Here is a 21,323-nt window from a genome sequence, read left to right as displayed (position 1 = left end):
CTTCTGCATGCCGTGAAATAGTATAATATTAATACTAAACATTGAAATATTAATACTAAATGTTAAATAATCTACTCATGTGTCTGTAAGTATAAGATCATATCATGCAAACAGCTTTCCAGAGTTATGAAATAAGAAAAAGAAAATGAGCTCTGGAGAGATGCCTCTAGTGACAAGCACTGACTACTCTTCCAGAGGACGTTTGATTCGCAGCACCCACATGCAACTCAGCAGTCATCTGTAACTCCAGTCCTAGTGATCTGATTATCTCTTCTGGCTTCCACAGGCATCAGGCATGCATGTGGTTACACAGACATACAGGCAGGCAAAAAAAACATACATATATAAGAGTATAACCTCTGATTGTCTTCTGCAAAGGTAGGACATCTCCTACATGTGAGTGCCTGTATAATCAAAAACAAAAAACAAAAGAAGAAGAAGCTGGGCTGTGGTTGCACATGCCATTAATCCCAGCACTGGGGAGGCAGAGAGAGAATGACCTCTGAGTTCCATACCAACCTGGTCTACACAGTGAGCAAGTTCCAGAGGGCTACATACACAGTATCCCTGTCTCAGAAAAGAAAATGGGATTAGGTGGATCCAGAAACCATGAAGTACTATTGATTTTAAGGGGATGGAAAAAGAAATCTAGTTGGTGGGATTTGGTTAAATGCTTAATCTATATAGAATAAACCAAACTCTGAATGAGGAAAGTCAGAGTAAGTCTCAGAGGACTGCGCGTTATAGAGGTTTTTTGGAATGTGCATGTGTGAAACCCTGAGGATGGATCAACAGTGGAAAGTGAGGAGTGCTGAGTTGGGGTGGTAGTCATCATCGTTCTCTTTTACTGAAGACTTGAATTCCCGATTGTCCTGCCTCCACCCTCAAGTACTAGGATTACAGGTGTGTACTGCCACACGTGTCTTATGACACTGATTTGTTTTATTGCATTGGTTTTCGTCTGTTTGATCCCATTATTTAGACAACATGTGTGACTGCTGACCTCTGTGACTGCCTGAGAAAGACCCACCTGCATATTTGTTAGTTAGTTAGTTCTCTTATTGCTAGGGCAAAATCCCTCAACAAAACGTGGAGGGAAGCCAGGTGTTGGTGGCGCACGCCTTTAATCCCAGCACTCGGGAGGCAGAGGCAGGCGGATCACTGCAAGTTCGAGACCAGCCTGGTCTACCGAGCGAGTTCCAGGACAGCCTCCAAAGCCACAGGGAAACCCTGTCTCGAAAAAAACAAAACAAAAAAAAAAACACGTGGCGGGAAGGGCTTATTTGGGCTCTCAGTTCCGGAGTGTAGTTCATCATGTTGGAAGCCATAGCTGCGGTAGCTTGAGGCAGCTGCTCTCATCACACCGAGAGTCAGGATACACTCAACTTGCCTTCTGTTTCTGCAGTCCAGGACCCAGCCAAGACATGGTGTCTCCACACTTACAGTGGCTCTTCCCCCATGAACCGAAGTAGATAATCCCTCACAGGTTTGCCTGCAGGCTGGCTCTTAAGTAAATCTAGATCGTATCAAGTTAGCTGCCACGAACCTATTGTCAAACCTTTCAATGTGTTACTAGGACTTTTGGTCAGCTATCCTTATCTTGAAAGACTATATTCATTAGTGAATTTCTTTATAGTTTTTGTTTTATGTGCATTTGTGTTTTTCTTGCATGTATTATGTCTGTGTGATGGTGTCAGAGTCCCTGGAACTGGAGTTACAGACAGTTGTGAGCTGCTATGTGGGTGCTGGGAATTGAACCCTGATCCTCTGGAAAAGCAATCTTTCCAGCCCTATATCAATGTTTTTTTTTGTTTGTTTGTTTTGGTTTTTGGTTTTTGGTTTTTCGAGACAGGGTTTCTCTGTGGCTTTGGAGGCTGTCCTGGAACTCGCTTGGTAGTCCAGGTTTGTCTCGAACTCACAGAGATCCGCCTGCCTCTGCCTCCCGAGTGCTGGGATTAAAGGCCTGTGCCACCAACGCCCGGCTATGAATTTTTAAAAATATTCCTGATCCTTTGTGGGGCTTTCTGTTTTTCTGTATAGGTGGTTGTTTTGCTTGTGTTTGTATTTTTGTTGTTGGTTCTGTTTTGAAATAGGTCTCAGAACGTGGAACTCGTTATCTAAGTAGCTGACCTTGAATTTGGAATAATCCCTTTGCTCCTAGAGTACTGAGATAAAGTACCCTGATGAAAGCAGCTTTAAGGGAGACAGGGTTATTGGGTTCACAATGCCAGGCTACAGTCCACCCATGGCTGTGGGGCCATCAAGGTAAAAATAGAGAGAAATGAATCCATGTACTCAACTCATTCTCTCCACTCATACAATTTAGGACTCAAACCTAGGGCCTTCACACCCAGTGGGCTGAATCTCCCACATCAACTAATATAATCAAGACAGCTTTTCACAAGCATTCCCGTAGGCCTGATTTAGACAGTCCCTCATTGCGTCTTCAGTGTGTGCATGTAGAGGTCAGATGATGAAACTCGGGTCATTAGGCCTAGCGGCAAGTGTCCTCATTCATTTGTCCACTTGCCAGCCTTTATTCTTCTTAGTAGTCCGGATTTGGTAGATTTTCTTTTATCACATTTCCAGTCTCAACCCTTTCAAGTATTTTTGAGACCACCTGTGACTTAATAGAAGATAACAGAAGAGCCTAGAATTTCTATAGGACTCAAAAGATGTTGTTTCCTATCCCTTAGCTTCTTAGTTGCTAAAGTACTAAAATTCCTTTTGGGAATTTAAAGTATGGGAGGTGCCATTTTCTGGACTGCATAAACAGGAGAAAGCATGTTGAGCACAAACCCTCAGTCAGACCTTGTAAAAAGTGTTCAGGTATAGAACCCCTCTGCTCTGTATTTATGGCTATCTGCATGTGCATACACTTAGCCTCTCACACTCTTGTTATAATTAACCAGCTCATTTTTCTAAGTCCACTATTCAGTCTTTGGAAATAGTTTGAAGAATTCTTTTATTTAATCCTCACCTCCTAACCCCCACCACACACAGGCTTTCTCGGTACAGCCCTTGTTGTCCTGAAGAAACTCTATAAACCAGGCTGGCCTCGAACTCAGAGATCCTGTGCAACCTGTAACTCCAGCACTGTGGGGTGTAGACAGACAGATCCTTGGGGGTGACTAGCCAGTCAGCCTAGTCAAAATGCAGTAAAAGGTAGATAGAGATAGAAAACCTTTGACAAACGGGTAAACACCACATTTGAGACACCAAAAAGGAGGAGGATGACAAAAGACAAATGCTTTCTTTTCCTTTGTTTGGAACAGACTTTTCTTAGTTCAAATCCATCTGTCTCTGCCTCCTGAGTGCTGGGATTACAGGCATGCACCATCACCATAGCAGGCAAATGTTTGAAGATATCATCTTTCTCTTTAGCCAAACAGTCCCAGAATCATACCCTGCAAGACAGAACCTGTGGGTTTTGTTTGTTTGAGGAGTTTTTAGGGTTGATCTCCCCTCTATCCCAGATTGGCCTTAAATGTTGTATCTGCATTTCCTTTTTCTTTCAGTCTTAAAAATAAAAGGGAAAACTGTAAACCTAGCCATGGCTCCATGGCCCTTTAATTCCAGTTACAAGGAGTTTTAGGAAAAAGTGCTTAATGGTGCAAACCTATCTCCAACTACTGAGTGGGACTGTCATAGACAGGGCTAGGATGTGACTCTGTAGTGGAGCACTTGCGTACCATGAGTAAGCCCTTAGATTGTGTGAGGAGATTTTTCTCTCCCTTGGAATCATTGCTGAATCTTGCTTTGCTTTGCTTTGGTTTGGTTTGGTTTAGTTTTCAAAACCGGGTTTCTGTTTGTAACAGCTCTGGCTGTCCTAGAGCATGCTCTGTAGACCGGGTGTTAATCCCACTGATTAAGAATAAGACTACTACCACAGTTTAAAGCCAAATTTGAAGCAAATGTCAATTAAATACTAGCCAGGTCCGTGCCCAGGCTCCCCAGAAAATGGCCCAGAATCAAGTACGGCAGGGGCTTAAGGAAAAAACCCGTAATCCATTGCATTTCCCATCAGGTCCAGTCTGCCTACGTACTTCCTGACCACATGTGATCACACACGTCCCATCCAGTGCAGATGGGCCAAGCAAACTTGTTTAAGGTAGTAAAAACAAGTAACTTGTTCTCTACCGCAAACAATAGCCTCCAGCATTTCAGGAACTGTCTTTAGAGAAGGGCTTGCAGATTTGAGGCATTTTGTTTCATAGGTCTCTATCCTGGATCATGATTGCCTCCTCTCTCTTGCCCTCTTTTTACTCATTTGAAATACACAGGAACTACTGGATGTCTGTGCCCATTGACTTGTGAAACTAGTGTATTCCATTGTTAGTCTTAACTATGCTGGATTGTCTCCCATATGTAGTTATATAGAATTCCAACACGAATGATCTCTGGTAATACCAAGCATGATGCCAGTTGATGGTGGTGGCACACACTTTTAATCCCAGCACTCAGGAGGTAGAGGTCTTCCAGGCCTACACAGAGTAAACCTGTCCCTCTACCCCCAAAACAGAAAGAAACTAAGAAAAAAGAAATCCACTATATTAGACTTCTAAAATGAGGCTGAGGTGGTGGCATACACATGTAATCATAGCACTTACAAGTAGCAGGAGGAGGGTGTTTTTTTATGGGAGGTGGGAGACATGGGTTTTGTTTTTTTGTTTTTTTTTTTTAAGATTTATTAATTTGTTATGTGTGCAGTGTTCTGCCTGCAGGGATACATGCCTGCAGGCCAGAAGAAGGCACCAGGTCTCATTTTAGATGGGTGTGAGCCATCGTACGGTCGCTGGGAATTGAACTCAGGTCCTCTGGAAGAGCAGCCAGTGCTGTTAACCTCTGAGCCATCTCTCCAACCCCCATTTATTGCTATTGCTATTGCTCTTGTAAAGGACCAGAATTAACTAAAACTGCAGATCTAGTACCCTCTTCTAGAGTTTACAGGCATATTCTCTCTCTCTCTCTCTCTCTCTCTCTCTCTCTCTCTCTCTCTCTCTCTCTCTCTCTCTCTCTCTCTCTCTCTCTCCTCTCCCTCTCCCTCCCTCCCTCTCTCTTCCTCCCTCTCTCCCTCTCCCTCCCTCCCTCTCCCTCTCTTCCACTTTCTCTCCCTCTTCACTCTCTCTCTCTCTCTCACACGCACACACAATTTTAATATAGTAGTTTTAACCTCATGGTTCATAATTAAAATATGGGTTATACTTTAGCTTGGTCTTGTGCTCTCTTATGCTCATGTACCTTCAGGTCTTGCCAATCTCTTGCTCTACACCTAAGCCCTTCTCCCAATCTCTAAGACACATGTGTACTCCATAGAAACCAAACACTCCTGCTTTCTCTCTTCTTGCTGTGCTCCATGCACATGGTGACCCTAGTGCCCAGCTGGGCAGAGCAATCACATGTGTTGACCAGAGAAGAGTGAGAGAGACGGGCCAGTGAGACAGACTTCTTAGCAGGTGGAAGACATTTGTCATTCGCCATACCAACCTGGTAACTGGAGTTTGATCCCCATAACCCATGTAAAGGTGAAAAGAGAAAGCAGGTGCCAGGGTGCTACTCTGTGGGTGAGATGTGTGAAGTCATGTGCAAGGTAGCAATGAAGGCTTTAAATCACTGTGACACTCTTTCATAAATAGTCCATATGCTGAGTTTCCCCATCTTGATGAGAAGGTTCTCAACTGTGTTGTTCAAATGACGTAGGATACTCTGATGTGTGATAGATAATAAGTTTCTGTGTCCATGATTTCAGTCATTCATTTAAAAGGGAGCAGGTGAAAGGTGCTGTGTGCTTCTGCCGGGTTCGTTTTACCACCTAAATTAATATAGCGAGGACATCTTTAGGATGCATTTTAATTTTAGGCAGAGCTTAAAGGGCACATATAGAAGTACTCAAACATGTAAACTGTTATTTTCTTTAAGATAATGAACTTCTTCAACTGCTATTTGCAAAAGTAGCTACAGGCCAGCAATTGGCCCAAAGTCCCGATACAAGTTAAAGAGATTCTCAGTCTCTGAGGTTTGCAGGGCTGGGGAGAAGCTGTGTGCATTAGACAGACAGCAGGCTGCTCTTTGTCACTGTTCCGTCACACTGTTGTTTCTGCCTCTGCCTGAACCCAAACCCTCTCCCAGCCTGACAGAAGTGTTCGCTTATGCAGCTAGCCCTGCCTCACTCTGTGCCACATCTACCTGTCGGCTGAGACATCAGAAGTCGATGTCCATGTCAGCCTCTGGGCACCCCAAGATGATGTTACCTCCAATAGACAGTGAAGGAGATAACTTCAAGGCTATGTAAGAAACATGCACATTCCTTGTGAAGCTAATGTGTACCACTGCTGCTTAAGTGTGTACTGTGGATCTTGTGGTTCAAGATTTTGTTATAGTCATCCACAAGATGCTCTTTCTCCATATAGTTTCAGTTGAGCACATCCTGTTTCATTTTGTCTGTGTTGTTCGTATGTGTATGTATGCCTGTCTTCATGCTTGGCACACTACAGAATATAAGAAATCCCCACCCTAGCTTCCTTTCAGCATGTGGGGTTTTATGTTTATGCCATTTGTGTGCTTCTGGAAATTTTTTGGTTTCCTTTTCACATGCAAGCCTTTCTTTCCTTTTGGCACAGTTTTCTGTGTGTAAGCAGCTTGAAAGGGAAGTAGAGGGGGAAAGCTTGAGTTAGCCTTTCTTCATCCTACATTAATCTTGTCCTTGAAATGTACGTACATGGTATCCCTAAATTCTTTCAGCTTTGTCTTTTGTCCTGTTCCTTCAGTATCCTTTCCCACTGAACTTACCTTTTGCTCCTAACCCTGTTTTAAAGGATCCTTTGGGTCTGGGTTCACAGTGGCTAATCTACTTCACTATGTGTAAAAGGTGTATTGTGCTCATAAATGTTCATTGGTTACAATTTTGGGAACAAAGACGTCTCTTTTTCTGCTTTCCTAGCACTATTCCAGACCAGAGAACTCCAGTTGCTTCCACCCACAGTATTAGCAGTGCGACCACCCCAGATCGGATTCGCTTCCCAAGAGGCACAGCCAGCCGCAGCACTTTCCACGGCCAGCCTCGAGAGCGGCGAACCGCAACCTATAATGGCCCACCTGCCTCACCCAGCTTGTCCCACGAAGCCACACCACTGTCCCAGACTCGAAGCCGAGGTTCCACTAATCTTTTTAGTAAATTAACTTCAAAACTCACAAGGAGGTAGGTGTCATGGGCTGCTGGTATGGTTGGGGCAAATACAAAGAGAAAAAGTAAATGTCTTTCCTAATTCATGAAGCTGCTGCCTAGATCCTTTTCATTCTCCCCCAGCTCATTTGTATTCACCGTTAGACTTTAAGATAGAATTATAGAACTCAGCATCTTTTCACAATACCAAAAGTGTCTAGCGCTTGAGTAGAGTTATTCTTTAATTGTTGTTTGTATTATTGTTCACACATCTGTCCACGTGACATATCTATTGCGGTTTAGCAGTCATCAAGAAAAACACTGTGACTGTAATTGTCTCTAAATATGAAACCATCTGTCCCTTCCATGTCTGGCTTGATAGCCAGTACCTTACCCACTGAGTTATCTCACCAGCACCAGCCCCCATGATCGATGCTTAGATAATAATAACTTGAGCATCATAAGAATCCTTCAGTTTATCTGTCTCCTTAGTGCTGTCTGGTTATGTAAGACTGTCATTGATTTAAAATACCAGCATGTGAAGGCTGTCGTGGTAGCTCAGCAAGAGTGCTTCCTAAAAAGCATAAGGACCAGGACCTATATAAAAAGTCACAGACTCGCTGCTCACGCTGTGACCCTGCTGTGGTGGTAGAGACAAGGTGATCGCTGAGACTTTCTGCGCACTACACTTTCTCCAGGGTCAGTTTCTAGCGCCCACATGGCCGCTCTCAGTTAGGTAGAACTCCAGTTCAGGGAGTCAGATTCCACTCTGGTCAGTGCCCTCTTCTGGCCCCCACATGCAGTGCTTGCAGGGATGCACTTACGTGCAGACACGACACCTGCACATATAAAATGTAACAGAGGAAAGAAGGAAGAAGTGAGACATAAAACGATGGAGCAGGATACATGATACTGTCCTTTGTCCTCTGAGCATGCTTCTGCACACACCACATACACATAGATCCACGCCAGGTGGTGGTGGCACTCACCTATAACCCCAGCACTCAGGAGACAGAGGTTGGCACATCTCTGAATTGGAGGCCAGCCTGGTTTACAGTGTGAGTTCTAGGACAGCTAGGTCTGTATACACAGAGAAGCCCTGTCTTCAAAAAACAAGAAAGCATAGATCCATGCAGGGGGAAAAAAGGTCAAAACTGGATTGTTGAGGTGACGCCTGTCACACAAAGCCTAACATCAGACACAAACAGAATGTTTTGAAGGAAACAGCCAGCTAACACTTGAGGACTTAGTTTGTGCTAAGTTATATAGGATATCTGTGCGTATATAGTTTGATTGGTTGGGGTTTTCTGGCTGTTTTGGATTTTGCTTTGTTCTTGTAGATTTGTTTGTCTATGTGTGGCGTGTTTGTTCAGATAAGTGCCTGAGCACCACATGTGTGCCTAGTGCCCTAGAGGACAGAAGAGAGCGCCAGAGTCCTGGGAACTTGAGTTCTAGATGGCTGTGACCCATCATGTAGATTCTGGGAATCAGACCTAGGTCCTCTGTTAGAGCAAGTGCTCTTAACCACTAAACAGTCTCTGGCTCTCATTTTGTTTTTTGAGACAATATCTCTGTGTAGCCCTGACTGTCTTTGAATTTGCTATGCAAACCAGTTGGGCCTCAAACTCACAGAGATATACCTGCATCTGCATCTGCCTCCCAAGTACTAGAGGGGATAAAGGTATTCAAGGTCACATCGACTATATAGTTGTTCTTTTATTAATTTGTATTTTATGTGCATTGGTGTTTTACCTGCATGTATGTGTATGTAAGGGTATTGAGTCCCCTGGAACTGGATTTGCACACAGTTGTCAGCTGCCATGTGGGTGCTGAGAATTGAACCTGGGTCCTTTAGAAGAGCAGATGTTGCTTTTTTTGTTTGTTTGTTTGTTTGTTTGTTTGTTTGTTTTTTTCGAGGCAGGGTTTCTCTGTGGCTCTGGAGGCTGTCCTGGAACTAGCTCTTGTAGACCAGGCTGGTGTCGAACTCACAGAGATCCGCCTGCCTCTGCCTCCCGCGTGCTGGGATTAAAGGTGTGCAACACCACGGCCAGGCCCGAAGCCAGTGCTTTTAACTACTGAGCCGTCTCTCCAGCCCCCTCATATAGTTATTTTCTACATACATATATATTTGTATATTATATGAACATCTGTGTCATACACATTTTATGTGTGGTATCTCTAAGTAATACATACATTTCTACATGTACAGTGAGTATATACCTACATGAATACTCTGTTCCTTATAAGGTCCTCTCTTCACCTTATATTTCATCCCACAGTCTATTCTGTACATGGACAGGTGTTCCCCGTTCTGTAGAAGAATGAAGGTGAGGTTCAGATGGATTGGGCACAATTTTATATCCTACACTAGAAATGTGTCTTAAAGGATAAACAAGTAAAGCTGTCCAACCCTACAGGCAGTATAAGCTCCAGCCCAGACACAGATGTTTCTGTACCCCACACTGGTCCACATGATCCCAAGCATGGTACAAGTCTTCATTCTGCCTTCCAAATCTTCCTTCTACCTCATTTAGGTAGTAAAGAAAAGTTTGAGGGAGGAAAAATTAAGAAAAGTACTTATGTTTTATTTGACAGTAACTTTTGACTTACCGTTTAGAAACTTTGTGAAGGGCTGAAGAAACAACTCAGTGGTTGGGCATTTACTGCTCTTTTAGAAAACCTGTGTTGAGAGCATTGGCTGCTCTTCCAGAGGACACTAGTTCAATTCTCAGCACCACCCGACAGTTCACAGGTAGATAGGTAGCTAGTAGCCAGCTAGCGAGAAAAGAAAGGAAAGTAGGACAGACCTTGTCTACGCATGTGGTTCAGTGAATTCACAAGGCCCAGCACTGGAATGGCAGGGACTAATAATCATTTTGAAATAATATTTCTATATGTACTGTCTAATTAAAAATATTTTACATGCACAGTCTTCTATACAGTATGTATCCTGCTGTGTACCGTTGTTTGCTCAGTTTGTGTAAACAAACGTTTCCAGCCTGTGGTTCTCAGGCTGCATGCACTCTAGGATAGCTGTGATTAGAGCCTAGCACAGTTACAGATGACAGTGCCATACACAAGATCAAGAGGTGGGACTTCCCTAAAAGCAGTACACAAGTAACCCCAAATCAGAGAGGAAGAATCCAGAACTGTTGTTTGGTGAATATGTGTGTCTGCACTATCCATTACAACATTGGGCTTTTCCTGCCTACACTTGCCCAGAGCTTTTTTTGTGTGTGAAAGGTCTTGTCAAACTGTTCAGCACAGCCCACTTGTTTCCTTCAGTTTGTTATTGTTGTTGTGTTTAGTTTTGTTTTGTTGTTTTTGAGACAAGGTTTCATGTAGCCCAGACTGTCTTCAAACTAACTAGGTAGCCAAGGAAGACCTTGAACTTCTGATCATCTTATCTCCAAGACCTCCTGAGTGTTGGGATTAAAGCTATGCCCATCCATGCTTTCATGAAGGACTGGAGATCAATGAGTTCATGCATGCTAGGCTAACACTTTACCAAGCAGAGTTACTAGCCCCACCCCCTCTAATACGTGGTCTAGCTATGTAGCCCTGGCTCTGGAACACTGCCTGGCCTCAGATTTACAGCATTCCTTGCCTCTATGCTATCTAGGACCATGCCATCACATACAGCGCAGTGATGAACCTCTTAATGTCTGAGTGACTTGTAATTAGGTCCTTTGTTTATATGCCAGAAGTCAAGAAAGAGTTCTGCTCCTCAGATAGCCTGTAGGAACCTGAGAAATTATAAGTACATTGCAAAGTACATTTTATTTCTTTAAGACACTGAATTTGCAGGCGTAGTGGCAGGTCTGTAATCCCTGCACTCAGGTGGAAGCAGGTTGCAAGGACAAGACCAGCCTTTGATGTATACAGTAAGACTCTGTATTAATAATATCATAATGATCATGATAGTTTTTTTAAAGACTGAATTTTATCTTAAAGTTTTATAATGAATTTAGTTATGGATAGACATGTTTCAAATTAAAGGACCACATACTCAAAATGTAAGTGTTTATTATAATTTTACTTTTTCAACAAATGTTGCTTTTATTGGATATTGGCCAGAAGAGGGGCCATGGTGTTTGGTTTTTTTGTTTGTTTGTTTTTCTATCCTTTCTAAAATTAATTAGATTTTATGTTTACTTTATATAAGTCTTTTTTGTTAATTTTTTGTTTTTTTTTGGCTTAATTTCTTTTAGAAACATGTCATTCAGGTTTATCAAAAGGTAGGATTTATATATGTACACTTACTTTTCAATCCTCACCCCACCCTCCCCAAATGGCTCCTGCAATTAACATCAGGTTTGGCTTTTTGGTCCTGTTTTTTTTTGTTGTTGTTTTCTTTTCTTTAAAACTAAACTTTCTGCTAAGAACTAAATTCTCATATCCTTGGAAGGAAACTGGAAAGAAATAGATTAACTCTGTGGGCCTTTGAAAGGGATTGTGGCGCCCACTCAGCAGAAGCCTGTGCATGCCCTGTGCACTCTTTCTTCAGTAGAGTGATTTAGCACCCAGATAATTCTGTCTTGGTACTAATAGCACTTAGCATGCTGCTGTTTTTAAAGAATGAGATGTTCAGTAATCAAGTGTACAATTAATGATTTAGCCTCAAGCATGCAGAAGGTAAGTGGTAATTGAATGAGTCATCACTTTTGTTTTACTGAGAATTGAGTTGGCAGAGGCTATAAAATGACGAAGTGACTAATACTCTGATGTTGGAAGTGAACATAAAATCCTCCAGAGCATGATAGTAAGAGGGGTTCCGGTTGGGTTAATATTTTTGGTGCTGATGTCCTTGGAATGTGCACGTACAAAGTAGAAACACTGCCATTAAGGTTGCTTCCTAGCTAGGTATGGTGGTGCACGTCTTAACATCAGCTGGGAGGCAGAGGCAGGCAGAGCTCTATGAGCCAGCCTAGTCTACATGAATCCTAAGACCAGGACAACCAGGCTACATAGAGAGACCCTGTAGTTGGTGATGGGGTTTTGTTGTTGTTGTTGTTGTTTTGGTTTGGTTTTTTTTTTTTTTTTTTTTAAGTTACTGCCTGCCTGTGCCTCTCAGGAAGGCCGGGCTACATTTTTGTGTTTATGAAACATCTCTTATTTATTGCAAGTGCCACTTCATGGTGGGTGACCTTCCCAAATAGCAAATTTTCATTGGACAAATGTGTTATATTTGAATGTGAGGTCTACTGATGACCCCATTTATTTTTTAATGGAAAGTATACTGTGTGGCATGGGAATAGAACACAGAACAGAACAGCTTTGGTCCAAAGTCATGAGTGTGCACAGCAGGAAGAAACTGATGTGAACACGCAGCTTCCCTTTCCATGACTGCGTCCTCGTGGACAACCCAGCAGCAGCAGTCAGATGCAGGAGGAGTTTGAACTGATTCCATCTGAATCCATTATGTGATGTTTGTGTTGGTGAACGGGTGACTGTGGACAGCGTATAAGATTTCTTTTCTCTTTCCCACTTTCCTCTGCTTCTGCGTTCTGTCCATTGAGACTTCCAACTGAATATGAGAGGAACGGGAGATATGAGGGCTCAAGGTGAGGGAAATGCTTTTTATTTCAAATATTTTAAGTACTTACCTATTTCATTGTTGTAGCAGAGAAGATCAATGCTGTTTTCTGGTTATTCACTTAAGTACAGTGGGCCTGGTTGGGGCAGTATCAAGGTTCTAGTTCTAGAATGTTCTTGAGGCTGCTGGCTCTGCTTGCTGGACCTAGGGAACTGCTTTGCAAGCCAGCAGCCATGAGAGGGCACTGGTGTGCCGTGAAGGCTTTCCTGAGCTCAACCCCACTTGTCTTGATGCCTTGAATAAGGTTGGGAGGGCTGAGGTGGTGTTTTCTTTTAAAATGATGATTATGTAAGTTTATGTTTGCATTAAAAAATGTAGCTCTCATTGTGTGACTATGGAATCCCAGATGGGCTCAGGATTCCGTCTCTAGTGGTAGGCCTCCTCCTGCACTTTCCAGAGCAAGCTCTGGTGCAGGGTTCCATGTGAACACCTTCATTGGCACCTGCTGCTTGACCACCTGCCCATGAGGCCCGGGGCGCTGTGTCAGCTGCCGTTTCAAGGGTCCCAGCTTAGAGCCAGCTTTGCCTCCCCATATGTGTTGCCCCACCCACAACAGGAAGGTGGTATGGAACAAGACAAGGCTTGCCATGCAAGCACTGCTCAGGGCCACTCTGGCCCAGTGTGGTGGGCCCATGCTCTAGGGTGGGACTTGATTTCACTCTGCACTTTCCTGCCTCTGTGCATTTGGTAGCATTGTCCCTGTTCAAAACAAAAACTCAGCAAGCATGATAGCATGCACCTATAGTCCTAGTACTTGGGATATAGAGCAGGAGGACCAGGAGGTCGGGCTCATCTGAGCCTCATGAAGCCCCATCTCCACAAAAATAGAGGACACACAAACACCTCTGCTTCTGGTCCCACTGAACTTCACTAAGTTGTATGTGACCAGGCCTCCTGGTCTGCACCATTACTGTTCCCTCCTGTGACTCCAGCCGACTGCCCATGTTTTTTTGTGCTGTTTCTGCCTCCTCAAGTAAGGGTTCCTGATCCCAAACATGTTGCCAAGCTCGTGCTTGCCTGTGTGACCTGTGGGTGTCTAACGTAGCAATTTTGTTGTGCTTTGAGCCCTCGACTCGTGCAGACCAGTCATCTCGGCTCTCCACAGACAAGTGGGCTGTAGTGTTTCATTTTTCCGTCTGTTTCATTAAGATTAGATCATCTGAGTTGTGGTATTCGTAGTGTTTGTTTTTTCCTATTTTGAGATGGGCCTCGCTTACACAGGCTCACCTCAAGCTCCTAGGCTCTTGTGAGTCTTCTTTCTCAGCCTCCTGAGTGGCTGGTACCACAGGAGCATGGCCTGGATATTTTCAACTATGAAATTGGAATTTTATCAAAATAGAGAAACAAGGGCTGGAAAGAGGGCTCAGTGGCTAAGAGTCCTGAGTTCAGTTCCTAGCACCCACATGGCAGCCCACAACCATCTTCTGTCATGCAGCACTACATGCAGAAAGAGCACTCATCCAGTAAAGAATAATAAGTAAATAAATAAATAATATTAAAAACAAAATAGAGAAACAACCAGATAGATGGTGGTGACAGAGAATGGCTGACCGAGCTGTGTCCTCAGCACCTAACTGAGGAGCAGTGATGCTAAGCCGGGAACGCCAAGTCAGCCTCTGAGCACTGGCTGCTGTGGAACTTGTGGCAAGCATAAGTGTAGTAACAGAAGCTGTGGGTGAAAGAGCAGGATTGCTGGGCAGCACTCACCCGAGTGCAGCAGTGAACTCTGCCTGCTTTGCCTCATTTCAAAGGATTTCCAGTACAGGGGGCTCCTGCACATTTTCCAGCCCTGTAGATTTTTGTGTGCAGTCTTTATGTTTAGCAGTCGGGGATATAGATGTATGCCTCTAGGTATATGTGAGGTGCGTGGGGTCGATTGTCATTTGCACTGAAGGGATGGGTAACCAGCTAGCTAAGGTAGAAGATTCTTTTTCTAGTACAATTAAAAACCACCCTGCCCTGTGCATTTCAGTCGCAATGTGTCTTCGGAACAAAAGGATGAACACAAAGAGGCAAAACCTCGTTCCCTGCGCTTCACCTGGAGCATGAAAACCACTAGTTCCATGGATCCCAGCGATATGATGCGGGAGATCCGCAAAGTGCTGGATGCCAGTAACTGCGACTATGAGCAGAGGGAGCGTTTCCTGCTCTTCTGTGTCCATGGCGACGGGCACGCAGAGAACCTGGTGCAGTGGGAGATGGAAGTCTGTAAGCTGCCAAGACTGTCTCTGAATGGAGTCCGGTTTAAACGGATATCAGGGACATCCATAGCTTTCAAAAATATTGCTTCCAAAATTGCCAATGAGCTAAAGCTGTAGCACAGTAATTACGGTGTAAATTAAGTAGCAATTTAAGGTGTTTTCCAGAACACTGATGGAAATGTATAGAGTAATATTTAGGCAATAACGTCTGCATCTTCTAAATCATGACATTAAAGTCTGAGGATGAGAGCACGCCTGGGAGCGAAGGCTGGCCTTTTCTACGAATGCACTACATTAAAGTCTGTGACCCCTGCCTCTGTCTTGTTTCCATTGCCCTGGGAGTCAGTGGGACACCATCTGCACATGACTCCTGTGTGTGGTGTGAGTGGATGGTGTGTGTGGGAAGCACTGTATTGGAAACATCTCCTTACACTGGCAGCCAGCATTACTAGTACCTCTGTGGGAGATCATTTGGTGCTAAAACATTACAATTGCCAAGAAGGAAAATACTGAATTACTGCTAAGAATTAACCTTAAGACTAGTTGATAATTAATACAGGTTTACAGTTCATGCCTGTGGTTTTGTGTTTGTTTTGTGGTTTTTTTTTTTTTTTGGTTTTTGTTTTGTTTTTTAGTGCAAAAGGTTTAAATTTATAGTTGTGAACATTGCTTGTGTGTGTTTTTCTAAGTAGATTCACAAGATAATTAAAAATTCACTTTTTCTCAGTAAAATCTTGCACTGTCTCCTAATGGTGTATTGAAGCCTCAGTCTGAGTAGGCAGTCCTGAAGCATGCTGCTGACCTCCACCATGGGGTTGGGTAAAGGCAAAGGCCACGTGAAGCACGCAGTACTGAGTGCTCTTCAGACCCCAGCGGTTTAGATCTGTAGCTCCTTCTCTCCCAGCCCTCCTGGTCCCTGGGGAGGAATGGTAGCTGCTTAGTCCTTGGGACCATGCCTTCCCGTGAGGAATCACCAGGCCCTGACATCAGGGAACTGTTTTTCCATGCTATTCCTCTCCCTCCTGTGATTCACACATGAATCAGACCTACAGCTTTTCCCAACACCCACATGGTTATGCAGAGAAGGCCAATGAACTTGACACTTAGTTTGTGGTTTCAATGTTACAGGGAAACTGTTGCATTGATTCAGAGTTGTTAGTTAGTTGTTGATTGATTGGTAGGTGTTACCTGGGGCAGGAAATCTGGACTAGCATTTAAATCACAGCTATTTCTTGTCTTGTCTCCTGGATCAAGGCACTGTCATACAAGACAACATGAGGAGTGAAAACACAGATCCCTGTCTCCTTGAAACTTGCACTCCAGCTGTCAGTTCACAAATGAGAAGTGGGGCTTAGGAGCTGGAGAGATTGCTGAGCAGTTAGGAGTACATACTACATTTGCTGAGGGCCAGGGCTTAATCTTCTGCATCCGTATCTAGCAGCTTCTGGCCTTTGTGGGCACTTGTGCTCACACGCATATCACCACCCCCCGACACACACACACACACACACACACACACACACACACACACACACACACACACACACACACACGAGAGCATCTTGAGAATCTCCAAGGCCGGCAAGAAATGGAGATGTGATTAGATCCTCTTTTCCCTGCTTGTGGTTGTCAGCCATCTCTGGCAGCTGGTTTTGGAATCCATTGTAAGGGGACAGCTGGAGGACGAGAGAGCCCAGCAGAGACCTTCAGACAGCATGGCATCTGGAGGTTGCCTGCAGCAGGCTTAAGTGGGGCTCTGGGAACACTGAGTGAGGCAGCTTGATTGATCCAGGGTGAGAAGGAAAAGGCAGAGGTGACTGTGGTCTGTGCAGTGTGGCTGCTGTGGACCGAAATGCAAGAAACTCGGGGTAGGAAGAAACCCAGAAGAGCAGGTTGGAAGGAAGCAAATGCTAAACAAGGGGGAGAGACCCAGGACTTCAGGACTCTGTGGATGAAGACCAAAACTGAGTAGAGCTGGGGTGCAGTCTTGACACCACGTCGAGAGGTTCACGGGAGGTGAGGCCAGGCAAGCAGCAGTGGAGTAGAGTAGGAAGAAGACCCCTAGCAACAAGTCTGCTGGGACCCTGAAGTCACACCATGTCTTAGTGCCTGGATTCAAGGCCGATAGAGAGAAGTGCTAAGCCAGGAGGTGTCTGGCCTCTTGACCTGCTGCCAGCTGCTTATATCCTTTTAAGTTTTAAAGGTACACATGGGCTTCTGGAGTTCCACCTGCAGACTGTGCCCGCTGGTGCTCTTGGTCTCGATCTCTGCTAAACAGCACTTTCCTCACCAGGGCAGCACTTCTGGGCTGTCCCTTAAGGGTCATGACGAGCTTTTGCTCCATGAATGAATCTTGCTGGATGTGGTGACATGCCTTCCATCAGAGCACCTGGAAGGACAAAGTAGGCTGATCTCTGTAACAGTTCCTTAACAACCAAGATTACCTAGTAAGACCCCGGTTCAAAGAATCACGCCTTTAATCTCAGCACTCAGGAGGCAGAGGCAGGCAGATCTCTGTGAGTTCGAGGCCAGCCTGGTCTACAGAGTGACAGCCTCCAAAGCAATACAGAGAAACACTATCTTGAAAAACCAAAATAAATAAAATAAATGCCACGTAATTTTTTTTTCTTGTCTACTTCCTGGAAGTATCTCAAGTTAGTTAGGGAACGTGGCAGGCAATATGCTCCCGAAGCTAGGGTTAAAATACTAACTTTCCAACCGGCCGGTGGTGGTGCACGCCTTTAATCCCAGCACTCGGGAGGCAGAGGCAGGCGGATCTCTGTGAGTTCGAGGCCAGGCTGGACCGACAGCCTCCAAAGCCACAGAGAAACCCTGTCTCGTAAAAAAAAAAAAAAACAACTAACTTTCCTACCATTAAAAAAAAAAATAGGACTTCTTTTCATCTCTGGAAATGCTGGCCCACTGTGCAGAAATCTGAGGCCAGCATGAAGGGCACCACTTGGATTTAGCTCCCTAAGGTAGAGCACACATGTAACTTGGCACTTGGAGGTGGGGACAAGTGTCTGGAGTTCAAGGGCATCTTGAGCTACATGACACTGTGTTTTAATTTAACATGGGGGGGATGTCGGGGAGAGTGAATTTAAAAAGTACTTTGCAGGGAAGCAAACAACCAGTCTATGCAAAGGTGCCAAGTTTCTCCCCTCTGGTTGATGTAGCAGAAGGCCCCAGAGAGTGAGTGCCATTATGAAGCGGGACCATGTCAAAATGCATTCTACCCGGAGGTCAGCACCTTTGCAGAAAATGAATTAGAGCCCACTGTGGTGGTGCACACTTCTCTTCTCAGTGTTCATAAGTGGTCTCAGTCCACCAGCTCAAGAGTCCTGTAGCAGACATACCGCTCTTCAAGACAGCTGTTCCGAACAGGACCCTGTCTAGGCCACAAAAGGGTGAGTGGCGTGTGTGCCTTGGTAGTTTTGACAGTCTGATATATGCATCCCTTTGATTTTTGTTTTTTCAGAGAACCTCATGTAGCCTGGAGCTATCTTAAACTATTGTTAGAGTGACCACCATGTCTGGAAACACATTGTATCTTTTACCCCTTGACTCTCCCTCCCCAGATGAGGTTTCCACCCCTCCTTCATTTATAGTCTTGGCTGTCCTGGAACTTACTATGTAGACCAGGCTGACCTCAAACTCAGAGATCCGCCTGCCTCACCCTCTCCAGTGCTGGGATTAAAGGTGTGTGCCACCAGTGCCTGGCAAGCATTGGGGTTTTGTTTGTTTCTTTGTTTTTGAGAGAGAGGAGGGGAAGAGGGAGGAAGAGAGAGAGGGTGTGTGTGTGCGTGTGTGTGTGTGTGTGTGTATGGTTTTCTGGAGGTTGAACCAAAGGCCTTAAACATGCTAGTACTTCTGAGCTCAGTTCAGACTCCATTCTCTGCACACTGATGGTTCTAACCTCTCCCACATACCTCCAGAAGTCAGAATGGCACAGTCTGGTGTGGTACACACCTTCAGTCCCAGCACTTGGGAGGCAGAGGCAGGCAGATCTCTGAGTTACCGGCCAGGGCTATAGTGAGTGAAACCTTGTCTCACAAAACAAAAAGCCTGGCATTGGGTGGTGCACGCCTTTAATCCCAGCACTCGGGAGGCAGAGGCAGGCAGATCTCAGATCTCTGTGAGTTCAAGGCCAACCTGGTCTACAGAGTGAGTTCCAGGACAGCCTCCAAAGCAATACAGAAAAATCCTGTCTCAGAAAAAAACAAAAACATAAACAAACAAAAGACAGTAATATCTGACTCGGGCCTGCTGGTCAAGGACTAGACAGATGGACAGCCTGTACATCAGAGCCAATCTGCAAGAGCCCTGGCAGAACGTGCCAGGGTGTGACTTTAGCAGAGCACATCCAAAGCCTGGGTTCCGGTGCCATTTATTTACATAACCACTTAGGGGGTAGGGATCACCCCTTTTCTGGATTATCCCACTCATGGCTTTTATAGCTCTTGAGAGAGGTCATCGCCAACCAGTGGAACCTTAGTAAGAAAAGTGAATCCCATCATGGCGAGCAGGGGGAGTGGGGGAGAGTCGGGAACATCTCTGATCTACAAATCAACTTTCAGGACAGTAGAGCTTCATAGTGAGGTCGTCCTGAGGGGCCAGGGAAGAGGGTTGAGCCTAGCACTCAGGTGCAGGCAAGTGGGATGCTTTTGGTGCTCCCCAGAGTGCTCCTTGCAGGACTGTCCCCACACTGGCATTCAGTCTGCCACCCCACAGTGTGAGGCTGCATAGGGTTAGAGAAGCTTCAGCTCCTTTTTCTTGCATCCCCAGTACCCAGAATAGGGCCACCAGAAGTGCAGAGTGGGCGTGTGCAGAAGTAGGAAAGATGCTTTAGATGTCTGCAAAGGGCAGGACAGCCTCAGTGGCTAAATGGTCTCTGCGTGTCCTCCCCAGACAGGCAGCAGCTGTGGGGTCGGTTAACCCATCGAATCCTGACTTCCAGCCATCAGAGGCTGGGCTGGGAGTACAGCCAGGGTATTGTCGCTTTGATCTCCACCAAGCTGCCTGTTCTTTTGATGATTTTGCAGTTACTGTTTGCTTTTTGTTTGTTTGTTTTTTGAAACAGGTATTTTTCTATAGCTTTGGAGCCTGTCCTGGAACTTGCTCTGTAGACCAGGCTGGTCTCGAACTCACAGAGATCCGCCTGCCTCTGCCTCCCGAGTGCTGGGATTAAAGGCATGTGCCACCAACGCCCGGCCAACGCTGACTTTTTTGTTGGTTTGTTTGTTTGTTTTGAGACAGGGTTTCTCTGTGTAACAGCCCCTCACTGTCCCGGAACTCACAGAGATCCGCCTGCCTCTGCTTCCCAAAGTGCTGGGATTAAAGGCGTGTGCCACCACGGCCCAGCAGTGTTTGCTTTTTATTTTGAGACCATTTTACTATGTTGAACAGGCTTGCTTCACACTCAGATCTTCCTGCCTCTGCCTCCTTTGGGATTGAAGTTGTACACACAATACCCAGCTTAATTTTTAAAATATTTTAAACTGTGTTACCCCCATAACATACTTGCTACTATTGTATACATGGGCATTATACCTTGCCAGGCTGGTCATTGTTGTAGCTCATGGTTCACAGCTAGGTAAGAATGTTTATTTTTTCAGGCCGGGCGTTGGTGGCGCACGCCTTTAATCCCAGCACTCGGGAGGCAGAGGCAGGCGGATCTCTGTGAGTTCGAGACCAGCCTGGACTACCAAGCGAGTTCCAGGACAGCCTCCAAAGCCACAGAGAAACCCTGTCTCGAAAAACAAAAACAAAACAAAAAAAAAAGAATGTTTATTTTTCTACCTTGTCTTACATTTTGAGTTTGTTATTATTGCTGCTTTGTCTTTTGAGATAGGGTTCCTCTGTGTAGCCTTGGGTGGCTGGCTGACCTGAGACTCATAGAGACCTCCTGCCTCTGCTTCCTAAGTACTGGGGTAAAGGTGAACCGCCACGCCCAGCCCTAGATGTTGTTCACTTTTGTTTGTTTTTTGAGACAGATTTGTAGGGCATGCTGTGCTGGAACTCACCATATAGCTTTGTCTAGTCCCAAACTCAATGCAGTCTTCCTAAATACTGGCATGACATATAAGCAGCCATATTTAGGATACCTACTTTTTATCATCCATCTCAGGTGTCTTGTACCATTTGGATTTCACTTTTTAGGTGAAGGGTTTTCGAGACAGGGTTTCTCAGCACAGCCCTGGCTGACCTGGAGTTCACTCTGTAGACCAGGTTGGCCTGGGACTCAGATACCTGCCTGCCTCTGCCTCCAGAGCACTGTGATCAAAGGCGTGCACCACCACCGCCAAGCTACCTTTTGGATGTCAACCTATAAAAAAGGAGTGAGCCTGGGCCTTGGGCAGCATGG

General features: G+C 45.0%; 1 protein-coding gene across 10 annotated transcripts in view; it reads left to right on the top strand.

The window, feature by feature from the left end:
• The window catches only part of Mark3 (microtubule affinity regulating kinase 3), an 81,438-nt gene extending 66,166 nt beyond the window's left edge, over positions 1 to 15,272 (top strand). For 2 of the 10 annotated variants that reach the window (XM_040742423.1, XM_040742420.1), the window contains exons 15-19: positions 6,130 to 6,288; positions 6,941 to 7,198; positions 11,374 to 11,400; positions 12,682 to 12,726; positions 14,731 to 15,272. In XM_040742423.1, coding sequence (XP_040598357.1) covers positions 6,130 to 6,288; positions 6,941 to 7,198; positions 11,374 to 11,400; positions 12,682 to 12,726; positions 14,731 to 15,076 — 835 coding nt within the window. In that variant the 3' untranslated portion in view covers positions 15,077 to 15,272. The remainder of the gene's footprint in view (positions 1 to 6,129; positions 6,289 to 6,940; positions 7,199 to 11,373; positions 11,401 to 12,681; positions 12,727 to 14,730) is intronic. The other 8 variants (XM_040742430.1, XM_040742429.1, XM_040742425.1 and 5 more) reach the window with 7 other exon arrangements.
• Positions 15,273 to 21,323: the final 6,051 nt, after the last annotated feature.

Source organism: Mesocricetus auratus, unplaced genomic scaffold (assembly GCF_017639785.1).
Source record: "Mesocricetus auratus isolate SY011 unplaced genomic scaffold, BCM_Maur_2.0 Super-Scaffold_15014, whole genome shotgun sequence".
NCBI classification, from domain to species: domain Eukaryota; kingdom Metazoa; phylum Chordata; class Mammalia; order Rodentia; family Cricetidae; genus Mesocricetus; species Mesocricetus auratus.
Note: the sequence above shows the minus strand (reverse complement) of the source record. Positions and strands in the feature narration are given on the sequence as shown.